This window comes from Citrus sinensis, chromosome 4 (genome assembly GCF_022201045.2).
Source record: "Citrus sinensis cultivar Valencia sweet orange chromosome 4, DVS_A1.0, whole genome shotgun sequence".
Lineage (NCBI taxonomy): Eukaryota > Viridiplantae > Streptophyta > Magnoliopsida > Sapindales > Rutaceae > Citrus > Citrus sinensis.
The window spans coordinates 24,601,603-24,617,691 of NC_068559.1; the positions used below are offsets into that span (position 1 = coordinate 24,601,603).

At 32.4% G+C, this 16,089-nt stretch overlaps 2 protein-coding genes across 4 annotated transcripts; one reads left to right on the forward strand and one right to left on the reverse strand.

Annotated features, from left to right (window-relative positions):
• Positions 1-240: 240 nt before the first annotated feature.
• Positions 241-4,008, forward strand: LOC102617588 (fructokinase-like 2, chloroplastic). The gene is made up of 5 exons (XM_006484169.4): positions 241-436; positions 818-1,158; positions 1,239-1,885; positions 2,190-2,661; positions 3,554-4,008. The coding sequence occupies exons 1-5, from the start codon at positions 396-398 to the stop codon at positions 3,778-3,780; spliced, it is 1,728 nt and encodes a 575-aa protein (XP_006484232.1). The 5' UTR covers positions 241-395; the 3' UTR covers positions 3,781-4,008.
• Positions 4,009-6,902: 2,894 nt separating this feature from the next.
• Positions 6,903-10,953, reverse strand: LOC102616907 (probable 6-phosphogluconolactonase 1). Of its 3 annotated transcripts, none has more exons than XM_006484167.4 (4): positions 10,801-10,953; positions 9,733-9,926; positions 9,514-9,649; positions 6,903-7,651 (listed from the first exon to the last, which is right to left on the reverse strand). In XM_006484167.4, the coding sequence occupies exons 2-4, from the start codon at positions 9,903-9,905 to the stop codon at positions 7,160-7,162; spliced, it is 801 nt and encodes a 266-aa protein (XP_006484230.1). In that variant the 5' UTR covers positions 9,906-9,926; positions 10,801-10,953; the 3' UTR covers positions 6,903-7,159. The 3 variants fall into 3 exon arrangements, with proteins under 3 accessions (XP_006484230.1, XP_006484229.1, XP_006484231.1); XM_006484166.4 differs by lacking the exon at positions 10,801-10,953 and adding an exon at positions 10,519-10,683; XM_006484168.4 differs by lacking the exon at positions 10,801-10,953 and adding an exon at positions 10,363-10,450.
• Between the last annotated feature and the right edge of the window lie 5,136 nt (positions 10,954-16,089).

Consider the following 16,089-nt stretch of genomic DNA (forward strand, 5'->3'; position numbering starts at 1 on the left):
TTTTACCGTGCAAACGACGTCGTTTTCGAAGGTGCAGGTGAAATGATTATTTTAGGCCTATAATGTCAGCAAGATTTTGACGGAGTTAAAATGAGAGTAGATAATTAAAACACTTCATAAATTTTAGATAGATTTTTATAAAGGATAAAATTTTGCGTATTTTTAAAAATATTTTAAAAAATTCGGGTGGTGAATGAGTAAGTGGCCTTATTTACTATCATTATGTAATTATTCGAACTTCGTTTTATCTTTTACGTTGATCATTTTACAGTTAATGGTTGCTTTGCTCCCTAAACCCCCTCATCCTCTGGCATTGGCAGTCTAAAACCCAGCAACCGAGTCTTGGTAATTGCAGAGCACTGAGTCGGAGCTCTTCAAGGGCTGGGCTAATCGCTATGGCTTCTCTCTCTTTCGCTCATTTTCTTTCTCTGCCCAGGTTCCTTTTTATCCCTTTCTCTATATATGCTTTTTCTCTCTACTTCTTCATTTCCTTTAACTCATTTCCCTTTGTAATTTAGAATTTTGTCCTTTGAACTCTAATCCCTACAAGATATTTTCTTTAATCTTCATGATTTAACTGCTCGTATAAATGAACTAAAAGCCCATGTTTTTTTCCCTTTGTTTGTATTTCATTTGAGCAAGAGTTCAAGTTAATTTGCTGAGACGATTTCTGGAACTCTCACTCTGTAAATTCTATTTTCTGGACATGTTACTGGAAATTTCCACGAGGAGAAGAACTTGCCTCGGCTCATTTATCAAATAAGTATTCATTGTGTTGAATATATGCAATAGTAACTTTGTTTGTTCTATAATGTAGGTGCCATTCAAATTGGCAGTATTGTTCATCGGTAAACTTAATGCATGCTCAGAATTTCAGATTACATAGTGCTAAATGGCATCTTGTGGCTACCTCTAGAAAGAAAATTGTACAAGCGTCAGCTCAAGATGAGCTCAGTGGCAGTGAGGCAGTTGTTAAAAAGAGGACACCTCTGACTACAAAACGTGCTACCTTCAAACAAACGAGGAAGAAATCAGAAACTGATGCATTGGATGAGAATTCTGATTTGGAGTTAAGTAGGGATGCTTCAGATGAGGAAAGTATTGTGGCTTCATCAAGTAAAGATACTAAGAAAACCCCACGAATGACTCGAAGGAAAGGTACACCCCATATTTTTTGTTGAGTATTTTGTCTGATTTTGTGTATCTTAGTCCTAAAACCATTGCTTAATCATTCACAGCTGCATCAGCTTCGACTGGCATGGAGGAAGAAAAAACTGAGAAGAAAGTGAGGAGGAGGAGGAAGACCACAAAAAAGATTGGTGATGAAACAGAGGATCAAGGTAATGAATCTGAAATTAGTGATGTTGAGGAGTATACATTCATTAACATTGTTGATGATGAGAGTAAGGGAGAGATAGAATTGGAAAAAGACGATGGGGAAGATATTAGTTTTACATATGGTTGGCCTCCTCTTGTTTGTTGCTTTGGATCTGCACAACATGCTTTTGTGCCATCAGGAAGGCCAGCCAATAGACTTATAGATCATGAAATACATGAAAGAATGAAGGATGCATTATGGGCCCCAGAAAAATTTATTAGATCTCCCGGGGGATGCACAGGTAGTGCTGCGATAGCTCTAGCAAGATTGGGCGGTAAGGTTGCCTTCATGGGTAAACTTGGGGATGATGAGTATGGGCAGGCCATGCTTTATTACATGAATGTCAACAATGTCCAGACTCGGTCAGTTCGCATTGATGCCAAAAGGCCCACAGCTGTATCACAGATGAAGATTGGTAAGAGAGGTCGTTTAAGAATGACTTGTGTCAAACCTTGTGCAGAGGATGCTCTGACTAAGTCTGAGATCAATATTGATGTGCTAAAGGAGGTAACGGATCCGTATCCATGGGACAATATAATAATCATTAGTTATTCCTTCTCTTTTGGTTGGTTGGATGTATTAAGTTGTGCCGGTCTTGCTTTTCCTGCATGTAATGCAAAAATCTTTTTAAATCATTCATAATTAGTTCTTTTACTAAAATATAAGATTAATAAAAATTTGAATACAAAAGAAGACTCATATTTTCTGAGTCCAACTTCATGTTGTTTGCTTTACTACTTGATTAATAAGCCTTTTTACTGGCTATATTACATCAGGAAATTACTGAATTTCTATATGACTTCTAATGCAGGCTAAGATGTTTTACTTCAGCACACATTCTATGCTTGAACGAAACATGAAATCCACTACATTGCAAGCCATCAAGATCTCAAAGCAATTTGGAGGAATTATTTTCTATGATGTTAACCTTCCATTGCCATTGTGGCAGTCTGGTGAAGAAACCAAGATGTTCATTCAACAAGCATGGACTCTTGCAGATGTGATTGAGGTTACTAAGCAGGAACTGGAGTTTTTATGTGGGATTAAGCCCACTGAAGAATTTGACACTAAAAACAACGCACAATCTAAGTTTGTCCACTATGAACCTGAAGTAATTGCTCCACTTTGGCATGAAAATCTCAAGGTTCTGTTTGTAACAAATGGGACTTCTAAGGTACACTACTACACTAAGGAGGATGATGGTGCGGTTCTTGGGACGGAGGATGCTCCACTTACCCCTTTCACTTCTGATATGTCAGCATCTGGAGATGGCATTGTTGCAGGTATAATCTTGTTGATATGCTTATTTAATTCCATTGATCTATTGTCTCACCAAGTCACTGACACTACTTTGCTTTTCTCCAGTTTTTGTGAAACCTCTTTTTGACTTCTGCATTTCTGTTACACAGATCACTCAATTTCCCAAAGAAAGACTATTATTTTCCTGTCTTATCACTTATCAGAAAAAGCAGTTGCAACCTTTTCAATTTCCTATAGTTGTTTTTTTTTTTTGCGCTCTGAGAAAAACTTGTCAAGTTAAAAAGTTTCTGTTGGATTTTTGAGAATATATTTATGAATTTTTTTAAATGTTATATCAACTAAAAAAACTTCAATGATATTTTGCAAATTTCACCTTATCTTTCTTAAAGTGTAACCCTAATTTATACCTTTTTTTTCCTTTAATGTAATCTCCAGAGATAATATCAATTCAACCAAAAGTATCACACGTAGCCCTAATTAACCAAAAGAAACTTAAGTTTATTGTAGTTTCTTTCAAAAAGGAAAAGAAACAGGGGTTTCAATGTAGTGCTTATTTGGCACTAAACTTGGTGAATGACAAAGAAACAAGCAACTTTTTTTTAGGAACTATGCTAGTAAAAGATGTAAAAGTGGATTAAAATAAGATACCTTAGTTTGTAGTGTTGTGACTTCCACAGAAATGCAGACATAGGTCTGCTAGCTTACTCTTGAAACATGCTAACTGCTCCAGTTTTTTCTTCACCAGTTTTGAATTTGTCATAACTGAGCATTTTTTGGTCTTTGACGTTTCACCAATGCATACATGTTAACAACAAAATGGATTATTGCTTGGGCATCAAGTGTCTAATGATCCATATGTGATGGCCTGATGGGATAAAGTTCTTAAATTGTGATTGTGTTGTGACACTTTTTCAGGTATCATGAGAATGCTGACAGTCCAGCCACATCTCATAACAGATAAAGGATACTTGGTGCGCACAATCAAGTATGCTATTGACTGTGGGGTAAGAGATCAGTGGTCCCAAGCACGTACCCTTGGCTACCCTCCTAAAGAAGGTATGGAAGAAGAAGTGGAACCTGATCCTTATGGCATAAGATCAATGACAGAAAAAGAATACCGCACACTCAAGCCTGTTAGTTGACCTGGGAGGTATACTGATTCATAGGTTTTAATGCATCATACGCCTCTGACTGCAATTCTCTTTTTACCATGTAAAGTAATTCGAGTCATTTCTTCTCCAATTGGAAGGGGTATGGAGGTAGCATTAATTTTGTCACCCCAATTTTGAGTTGTAAGGATAACATCTATGACCAAAGCTAGAACTGTTAGTTAACAGGTAAATTTTGCATTATTTATCTCCTCTTTTCTTCTTTGGTTTAGTGAATGGTTATTTTTCTTCTCGTCTTCTGTCAGTATGGGTTTAAGTTGATGGATTCTTGTACCCTTTCACTCTGTGTGTTTCATACTGCTGGGATTTTAAAGACACAAGTTTTACTTCAAAAATAGAAAGAGCTCTTGTATACAAGGATGGTATGAATTAGGATGGTTAAACTGGGGAAAAAAAAAAGTAATCTTATATTGAAACTTTTATTGAATTTCTTCATCTTGTGCATGTCAAGGTGGATTGTAGAAAAGTGCTTTTAGTTGTGTTAATCTTATTCTTATTCTTGTGGGATCTGCATCATGTCTGATAAAGATAGCTGAATACAATCACTTTCTCGAAACAGATGGCCTATAAATGTAATGATATAATTGGTATTGTCCATTATTTTAATAGGGGATGATTGAGGTTGGGTAAAACAAGCTGATCACATTATTAATTGATGTTTTCTTAGGGTAGGAGTTAGGATTAGGTGCTGTTTTCTTTCACTTGCTTTTACAAGCTGATCACATTCACACGTCCTTCTTGTATTTATTTGAAGCATAAAATGTAGCCAATACCCGCTTTACATTATTGATTGTTGGCATCACACAGCATTAACAGTTTTAATTCAGTAAAACCTTTTGATAATAATATTTTATATAGAAATAATTTCTATATAGTCATAAAAAATTTGGTCTCAATTTGAATTAATTATAGATAAAAATAAATTCAACATTATAATAAATTATAATGTTTTTATATCTCATCTTAAAGTACTTACCTCCACATATAAATAATTAATTGTATATTAAAAAATATATACGCTACATTACATTAAAAAAAAATTATTTTTTAAAAAAGTTGATTCGTACAATGATTTATTCTTTAAACTTTTAAGATGATTTTGCATATTCCCAACATTATATAGATATATGAATTAATTTTTTAAAATTATTTTTATCACTTTTTTTAATTAAATTTTACTTATTTCATTAATTATCATTCCATTGCATACTTTACCTCTATGTCACTTGTATTAAGAAAAATCAATTTTAGACAACAATTTGTATAACCACACCTTAAAATAATACCTTCTTTGTAGTAAAAAAATTAATTTAGTCCTAACATTATAATTATTAAAACAATTTTACCTTATGAAATTTAAACTATAAGAATTATCAACTAAATAAAGCTCTCATATCTTATGGTGTAACTCAACTAATTTTTAAATAATTTATTCTAAATGCTCAAATAACAAAATGTCCAAAGAGTAGATATATATTGGACAATTATTGAACTGAGTATATGATACATATTTATCTTCATTATTTTATATTTTTACTCAACTAATAACATTATGTCATATTACTTTGTATAAAAATAATTGGTATAAAAATTTATCTCTATTATTACTTACATTTATCTTTATTTACTTACATTTATCTTTATTTTCATGTAATTATAAGTTGCGGGGATTAAAGGGCATTAGTCCCAGACTTTTTCTGGTATTGTTGCACACATAATTGCTGATGCAATAGAAAAGTGGGTTTAAATGCTTCTATCTGGTGATGGCAATGGACATCACCCGTAATGACAAACTTGCACCCGTAAAAAATTTAAATTACTAAATCCGCCTGTAACCCGTAGTGGATTTTTATTTTTTCTACTACGGGTTTTAACATTTATCAAATCCACCCAGCACCAGTAGCAGATTTTTTGCGTGTTTTGTCATTTAAAATCACAAATATTAAAAAAATACTTTTAAATTATATAATTCAAACCATAAAATATATAAATCTAACACTAAATATTTCTATTGTAAGGAAATCACCATCATTGCTATTAATACCTTGCTCCATCTTTTAATCAATATACAAGTATTATCAAGAATATTTACAAGTAAATTTTTGTACAACTATTGTTAACAATTAATTAAACAAACAAAACCCACTTTAGTAAGCAATCATTTAGTTCAAGTCATTACAGTAAAACAAATAAAATCAATTAATTAAAATAAAATATCAATAATATTAAACTTAAAAATTATAAAATATCTATATATTATAATCTTATTATATCTATCTTGCCATGTGCGTGTATGCTCACGCGTACTGCAATAAGATAGGTTAAGTTTAAGGATTAAGAGTTTTTACTTTTATATATCTATGATTAAATTTTTTAACATAATTTTTATGATTAAAATTATAAAGAATTAAAATAAAGAATGTGGGTTGGCAGATACCTACACAAATATTTGATGGATTTTTTCTACTATTAAACCCACCTGTAATTTGTCGTGGGTTTCAATTTAAAATAATATACGTGTCCGCGACCCACAAAAGTACTAATAGTGAGTAGGTTTTGGCAGGTGGATTGGTTGGTGGATAATCTTGCCATCTCCACTTCCATCGGGCTTCATAAACAACCACTTTTATACTTTTTTTTTTCTTTTTCAGTTATATAACACATTAATCCAAAAAATCTACACGAAATACACGTGAAATCTATATTTATAGGAGCAAATTCCACTTATGTATATTTAGGACTTAGCGATGGTGCAACTGTGGTACCATCACCATGCCACAATTACACCCAGCCTAGATCCAACCATTTGCTCTCACCATAGATGAATTCAATGGTTAAAAATAATTGTAGTATGATACCACAATTACACCATAGCTAGACCCGTATATTTATAGCAGGAATTTTGAGTTATTAATATGACTAGCATAATTGACAGAATTAACGGGGAATATATGTGATAAGACAAAACTAATTGCTCTCACGAAAATGATTCTAGCATATACTGCCAAGCAGGCTTGTTTTTCTGCATTTTGATAATCTAAATTTCTTGTGACTGTTAAACGACCTCAAGTCATCCTCAAATGAACAACTGGGCGAAAAAAGAAAAAGGCTTTCTCATTGAGGCTCCAACATTATTTACCTCATCTTACAAAAAAGATCACAACACTTCTCAACCCCACTAGAAAAGAGAGGATTAAAAAGAGAATCTAGGGGGAAAAAAGGCCAAAATGGAGAATTCAACCCAAAGCAACATAAAAGAAGTGGCGCCTAACGGAAGAAGCTAAAAGGATCAATAGTTCTCAAACCCCTCCACTACATACAAACATACACTTGGGCAAGAATTGCTTTGACCCTACTCACAAAATTGAACACTTTGGAGCTTTGAGGCAGCCGGCTTGTCCAAAAACCATACCAACTTCCCATTTGTTGGCTGGGCCATTCGTGCTGGCAGTGATGGGCAATTAGGTCCAAGGTCATCAATCGCCAAGTGCACAGCCTCTGCCTTGCTCTCACCTGTCACGACCACAACTACATTGGATGCTGAGTTGATGACAGGCAAAGTGAATGTGATCCTCTCTGGTGGGGGTTTAGGCGAATCAGTGATAAAGCTTACCCACTGATTTTTCACATCAAGCACCGAATGGTTAGGGAACAGTGAGGCAACATGGCCATCAGAGCCCATTCCAAGAAGAATGAGGTCAAATTTGGGGCAGTCACTAATATCAGAGACACAGACCATCCGGGTTTTCACCAGCTGTCGGATGTCAAACTCATACTCATCAGCAGCCTCCTCTGCTGACAATGAATCATTAATGGAATGTACGTGACTGGGAACTATCGGAACCTGCTATAACAAAATGTTCTTATTATCAAGAGAAAAATAATTAAACAGGATTGGGTTGCCAAAACAGAAAGCAATATTGATACTACCACATTCTGATATCTAACTTAGACAACCTTATTTAAGACAAGGCATGCACTTGTCCGAAATTAGAAGGCTATCAAAAAATCCAGGAAAGCACATACTGAAGCAGTTTCAACTATTAGTCCTTCTCATTATTCAGAAAGATACATCAAACGACATGCCCAACCACCTTCACTTAGACGTGCCAAAAAAAAAGAAAAAAACGACAAGAAGAAGCGCCCACCCGCGTAGAAAGCTATCAAAAACTGGTTGTAGTATCTCCGCAATCAATATGATTTCCTTTTTCTTCTGACAATAATAAATACTACTAAATGTGCTACAGCTTCCCAACATAGATTTTGCACATTCATAGCGGCACTTAATATAACTGTAAAAATATTATTATTCATGACATTAACTATATTAACTTAAAAGAAAAAAGAAAGATCACATGTCCTATTTGTCTAACTTGATACTTAATAACACTTAAAAAAAGTTTTCTTTCAGAAACCAGCATATCAATGATGGCCGCAATTATGAACTCAGAGTTAGTTTTGGTCAATGATACATGTTAAAAATATTTCTGCATCGCATAGAGAAAAGTTTGAGCTAATGTGGAAAAATATTTCATGCAAAGACTTAAAATCCAACCAGAGCAGTGCGAACTGGAAAACTTCCTAAGAATCAGAAACACAATTCTTTGCTTATGCATAATCCGGTGTGAATGTACATGATGGAAAAAGATGGAAAAGGAAAGAACCAACAAAAAGTTTACATAGTTTGTCATACAAATTGCAATATTTGAGAAATTCTTTTCTCCATATGCAACATTCCTTTTGTATAATAGGAAGATTTATCAAATTCTTCTTAGGAGTTCCTACAGAACGAATATGATATGAGGGTGATAACATAATGGTTTATCACATCACTTAATGGCTAAGTTTGAAATAGCTTCAGTGGCTTATAAGTGGTTGAGATTGCTTCAAGTTGTACTCGTCTATAAATGTAAGGAAACCCAAAACAACTACCAAACAATTTTCTTTGGGTTAAAAAATTTTCTGCTTCCTTAGGAAAAAGGGATTCCAATTCAAAGTCAATACATAATGCAATCATTTCCTCCTCGTCACGAACTTAATAAAAATTTCTGTGGCAATATCCCCATCTTTAATATAAGTGCAGCAAACCGTTAAGACTCAAATTTCCATATCAGAAAACAACAGTAAAAAGAGAAATTGGGCTAAAAAACAAACCTGGAATAGTTTGTGAAACTCAGAGATTAATATTGCATAAGTGTTCGCAAACAAGAAACTTGAATGGATACACTTGATAAGTAAATATTACTACAATTCATTAAAGTTTGATTCCAAACCACAGCATGCCACACCATAATACATGGAACTGAAGCAGTTAGAACCTACCAAGAGAAGATACTTCATCATCCAAACAGAGGTTTTAGCTAATTAATGGCAGATGAAACAACAACAACAACAGCAGAAGGTGACAAGCACCAGATTTATTGGCTGAGCAACTAATCTCAAGCAAAAACATCCAGAAACTGAAGGGATCAAGACCAATTCTAAGACGGATTTGTACTGACCCAGCCACACCACATACTAACCAACTGAAGATCGTCGTCGTTTTCTCATTATCAAGAACAGAGGAAACAAAATGCACCAAATATTTGAGAAGGAAGCTTGACTTTTAACCTTTCTTAGAACCAAGAACAGGCTATATACAGTGAGAAGTAAGAAGGGACGAAAAAGTAAGAAGAAAGAAAGACAACATGGAAGAAAGATACAAACCTTGGACAAAAGGCCTTCCTTTGCAAGCTTATAATTGCTATCAGAATGATTTTTTGCCACTACGCGTTCGTCTGCCCAGAATATATACCATTTAGCCCAGTCAACAGTCTTGTTATAAGGAGCTTCACAGAGTTTCCTGTTTCACACAAGATACTTTATCCAAGAACACCAATAACACAAAACCAATTAATCAAATAACAAAAAGGGAGGCAATGATACCCCATTAAGCCAATGAGGGAACCACCAGATAAGGCAATGGCAAAGACACCACGCTCTTTCACTGATGCCTCTGACAAATCAGCAATATAGTCTGCCAAATTGGTGCTAAGCTCCTCCACACTCTCATGAATCCTCAACTCCCCTCTATCTCTATGAACCCCAGAAAAAGCCATGCTTTCAACAAGCTATCAACTCTATCACAATAACAAACAAAAAAAAAAAATAACCAGATTGAGATTGAAGAAATATGAAAGATACAATTCCATCAACTAAAATTGAAGTAAAAGTAGTTAAGCATCAATACTATAAATATGGATGAAAGCAAATAGCCACCAACTCTATAGATCATTAACACTAACTAAATCATCTAATCCTTACAAGAACATGATTAAAAGCAAAATTGCAATCGTCAGCAGTCAGAATTAATGAAAAAATAAATTAAAAAACAAGTTTTTCATATCATCAAACAGATCATGGTATGCATGAAGTCATAATTGACTTCGACAAGGCAATCCAACTACAAGGGTATGATCATTAACAACCAAATAATCACAGATCAATGTGAAAAAGCCGGAATCAGTTAAATATGCATTAAGAAATAGATAAATTTTACAGCAAACAAAAGCATGCCCAGATCATAAAACAACTTCAACTCACATCCACATTGCGCAAAGAAAGCAAAACATACATCAAGATCAAATAAAACACATGCAATTAAGAATCTCAGTAACTGAAACACATAGCAAAATAAAAAATAAATAAAACAAGAAAAGAGAAAATGCTTACAAAGAAAAAAAAAAAAGGAAAGAAGATGATAGGTGGCAAAGAGAAGCAAGAAACTGACGAAGATGAAAGATGGGTATCAACACGAAACTATTATATAACAACATTTACATGTACCAAAATATATAATAAATAAATATGAAAGATTATATATATATATATATATATATATGCATATATATTAAAAATAAATAAATTAATCCATTTAGTGTTTGCGTTTATAATATAATAAAAATTTCTTTCTCAACTTCTTGAGATGAAGTTTGAGAAAGGAAGAATTTTAACCTTCTGGGCTTCCGTCTGCATCCAACGATCGTGACAAAACACATAACATTACAATAGCAAATGGATAAATAAATAATAATAATAATAAACTCACTGTGTTGTTTTGTGTTAATTGTTTTCTCTTTTCAAGATTATGAGAAAATCTCTCTTTCCTATAATCTCTCCTAAAACATCTTTTTCTTTTTTTCCCCTCCCCCCTTTTTTTTTCCTACAAGTAAAACGCAATTAGCATTTTACCAGAAAAAGATAAATTTGTTTGGATAAGTAATTATTATTTGTGTTTCATATTTTTGGAAAGAAGACAAGAGTTAAGAAAGGGTTTAAAGTAACCAAACACCTGTCCAATTCTTTTCATGACAAGTGTATTCATGGGTACTTTTGTCTTTTGAAGAATCTTTTTATATTTTAGTGGGTCTTGTTGTTTAGTTATTTTTTAATTTAATTGCAGCAAGTAATATGAAAAATTATGTTTTCTTTATAGAAAAATAAAATCTACTGCTTTTTCTTTGTTCCTTTATTAGCTTTCTTTCAATTTTTTTTTCCTAATTTTCTTTTTGGAATGTCACCCCAAAATCAGCTACTTTATTACACTTTTTATATGTTTCTTCTGTACGTATTTGGGTGCGTGTCTTCCATCAGTTCTTTCATATTTAATCTCAAATATTCTTCTACTAAGACTGTGAAGTTATAATATTATGTGAGGGAGAAGTCTATCTTACAGATTCTGTAACATACATCCCCCACTCCATGCACTCCACGTGTCCCACCATGTGAAAACAAAGCAAGCAAATGGCACCACTGGGAGCTGGTTAACCTGGTCTGTATGTTACAGAATCTGTACCGTAGCTAGCTCCTTATGTGAGATTTTACTTAGTAGAATTTTAGAATATATTAAAAGTAATATAATCAATTAATACATATATATATATGATAATTAAATTTAATATATTCATAATTTATATGGTAGTTTTTTAAAATAGATATACATGTATTATAATATTATTTATTTATTGTATAACTAATATAATACTTCTAATGTATTTTAAAATTTTTTCGTTAGCTTGAAAATTATTCTCAAAAACGTTTAACAACTAAATTACACTTAAATTATTGAGAACAACTCTTGCATGGTGAATGGAAGATCCCACATTTTAATGAATATGTGTCGTGTAAATTGTACTCCATGGTGAATGAATAAACAATTGAAATCGTAGCCCACAGATCTTGAAGTCCTAAAGGTCATTTTGACAACTATGATCGGCAATGTACATCCTCCATTCAGCTTGATTTAAATGACATGGTGTTATCTTCTTTTTCTTTTTTCTTTTTTTTTTTTCCCCCACTTTAGTACATTAAGATTTATTCCATTTCCACCAAACAAAATGCAAATTACAATTTAGAAATACATCAAAAGACTTATTATGGTGCTGTCTCCTTCTCTTCACGTTAAGGTCGTGGTTCAAATCTTCAATGTGATTGAAGGAGTTCATTTTCATTTGATTTTATCTTTATGTATTAGTATTTGTGGGCTTCTATCTTCTATGTTACCTTTATAGACTTCAACATTATGCATCAAGAAAGATACCTGTTAAAAAGAATTTTTTTTAAATTAATTTATGACTTTTTTTTTTTTTTTTGGTTCTTGTACTGATGAATTTCTTGAATTTAGACCTCAAAATTACGAAGGAAACAAAAAATTACACTATAATAATGTACGAAAACAAAAGGTGAAAATTATACTTGCTTAAAGTGAAAAGAAATCAAAATTGGACAAAATTGGGCTACGATTTTTTATTATTTTTTGTATTTACATATCTTATGATACGTGTAACAAAAAATTGGTGAGATACAACAATATAAAAGTTTTGAATGGTATTTTTTTTTCCCCTCTAAACACTGAATATCTATGAATGTGACTGAACGACGAATAGATTTAGATGTTTATATGTGAATCACACTTTTTTTTAAATTTCTTTTAGTTAAATAATCTAATGAAATAAATAGAGTTGTTTGAATGCTATAAAACGTATAGCTTTGTTATTTTTTAAAAATTTAATCAAATATAAAATAATTATTTAAAAAATAAATAAATATGTATGTAGCAAATTTTTTCGTTAGAAGAAAACTACAATTTTTTTTTTCTATGCTAGGAAATAAATTGATTGTGTAGTAAATTCGTGTCAGTCAATGAAATTAGGTCCAATTCATCTTTGGGCAGGTCTATACAAACATTGGCCCATCAATTTAAGTTTACCCAGATATAGTTATTTAATATTTAGCAGTACTATTTTGATTTTTTAATATTTTTTTTCAGTAGTTAAAATGTGTGAAGCAAAAGCTTATTTCGTAGAAAGACAAAACTTGATGTATGTGGCCTTTCATACGAGTCTCTGGATGGATATAGTGTTTGTTTTGAAGAGAGATCATGTCAGCCAGCCATCATTTTCTTCATTTTCTCCAACCTCCACCACAAAATAGTAGTAGTACTAATAATAATAGCATTAATAATGAAAATATCATGAGAGTTTGGAATCTCTCTCTCAATCGATATCAAGCAGTAGTACCAAAAGCAGAGAGTGAATTTGCTAATGCTCAAGTCAAGTATGTATATATGTATGTATATTTTTTTATAGAGTTTGTAATTTTGCAAAACTCTGAACAAATAAATCAAAGCCCCCACATCACGACATATCAAAGAATTGGGGTACCCCAGTTTCGGGTATCTAGCTAGCAATTATCAAAGGGGACTGACAATTTTTGATGGAGTCTTTACTCTTTTGGAGAGAAGAAGCAAGAGGAGGAGCCATTAAAGCACCATCCATGTCTTTAAGACAATGTCTTGCTTCGTAGTTCATAGTGCATTTCTGGATTTCTTTTGATCACAATCATACGATCATTCTCCAATCCCACTTCAAATATTCAACTAGTTTATGGAGAGCTACTTCTTAGCTTTACTACTTCTCTTTTTACATCTTAATGGGAGGATGAAGTTCCATGTGGGGAAGCCTTCTTTTTTTTTTTACAATTTAATCATCAAACTTTATTTATTCCTCAACAGACCCCTTTGTGGATGTGGACTTGATCAGATTCGGACATCCTTATCTTATAAAATACAATTATGGTAGCGTATAGGTAGCGCCTAGTGCACATTCAAATACGTATTTATAATGTTTAGACTTTTCGGACTTGATTTATATATACATATATAATATTTCTCAAGGAGTAATTCCTTTAATTATTAATAAGGGATAAGTTAAAAGACAAGAAAAACACACTCTAATAAGCTCACTCTAAAAATCATAGAAGAATCATGAAAAATACGAAAAACACGAAAAAAAATCTTAGAATTGAAAAATGACTAGAAAAAGAGCAGAATTTTCAGCTCCACTTCAGAAAGAAAAAAAAAAAACAGTGCATACAGTTCTGGATTTGATTTGTCTCGTCGCAAACTTCGAAATAGTATATTATATGCTGAAAACGAACACCTATAACTCAAGTTATGGCCTCCGAAATGTATTCTTCTTATAATACACAACCACTCTACATGATATTTACATGTTTTGAAGCATTCTAAAGTGAGAAATTTCTTCATTTGATCTCATCCCATCTTCTAATTAAGTTGTGATGAATTAACAAAGAGAATTAAGATTAATTGTCATGTAGATGTTATTAGTGTTTTGTTCTATAATCCTTTGAAATAAGGCACAAGTGACGTAGAAAGAGAAAGCAAACAGTTAAATAGTCGATGACAATTATGAGACCTCCGAATATTAAGTTAGTGATTTGAAAATAGAGAACTAAAGAATAAATTATAAAGCTCCGGAGTATTATTATTATTATGTATTAGAAGTTTTGAAAGCATGGATGAAGATGATGGATATTGCTGACACCGATGTCTTTTAAATTTGGTTGAAAAATATAGATGCTAAGAGGTAATATTTATTCAGCCAAATTGTAAAATTTGATATATATAAAAATCGGTATTTTATATGCACGATACGAAACATCTCATTCAATTTTGTTTTAATTAAATATATCATATAAATTAAAATTAAAATACTAATAAAAATTAATAATAATAATATATTTTTCATCCGACGGTTACTAGAAACAATCTCGGCCAGCCCAGGCCTAAGAGTCGCACAATAAATGAAAAACTAATAGCCACTCAACATGGAAGGGAATTTACGGCTGAAGACAACATTAACATATCAAATTATCAATAATAATAATCAATGACTTGTTCTCACTCACTGAAACTAAAAGGCGAGATGCTTGTTTTCTTGTAAAATTTAAGATTAAAAGACTCGTCACTGGCGTGTGGGGATCTACTACTACTACGTGCCTTGCCATCAACAACAACTTCTTCTCTTTTAAAAAAAAACTTTAACAAAATTCAATTCTTCTTTTCCTTTTCCTTGATTCAAATTCAACCAACCAACGCGGATACAAAATTTTAAGGCTGCAAGCAAAGTTAACGTGTTAATTAATAATTGTGATATTTAATTACCGCTGAAAATGTTTATATATTTGTTAGTATAATCAATCAATCATTCACTTGAGAGAAATTCTTCAGTTTCAACCACCGCAATTAGTGAAACTTTGGAAACTCACATGGAATCTTTGATGGCTTTAGTTAGCGAAGACTAATTCCCGTCAATAATAACAAATATTCTATTTTACAGATTCCTTTTGTGAAGTTGTGATGGAACAACCCTTTAATTTTTTATTTATTTATTTTTACTGAACAGGAGCAATATGAAAATTATGGAACAAGTAAAATAAAATGGGTCGAATATATTAATGGAATTTGTGCGAGTAAGGAGGAGTTATTTGTCTCCCATCAGCACGAAACATTACTGGGTTTGATGAATCTTAGTTAAAAAAAGAAAAAAGAAAATGGGAAATCAACTTTTTTTTTTCTCAAAGTGTTTTGGTGGGCATTATTTAATTTAAGAAAAAAAAAAAGAAAATGGTAGCATGGGCATGATATTTTATCATCAACTAATTACAACCCCACCAACGGAGAGAAGAAGAGAATCAACTCAAAAAATTAATAATGCGTTTCACTGTAATCGACATACTTTGTTAGTTCCAAGATCCCATCAGTCTCATTACCAGGTTTTTTTTTGGATCGTTTCCACTTTTGAATCTCCATGATGAGACCTAAACGGATGAAATTTCATCTCAGTGGGACAATAATAATAATGCTCATATAAGTTTGATTATTAAACCCCCCCAAAAAAAAAAACTCCCTCTCTCTCACTTTAAATTGCTTTTTTAAAAAAA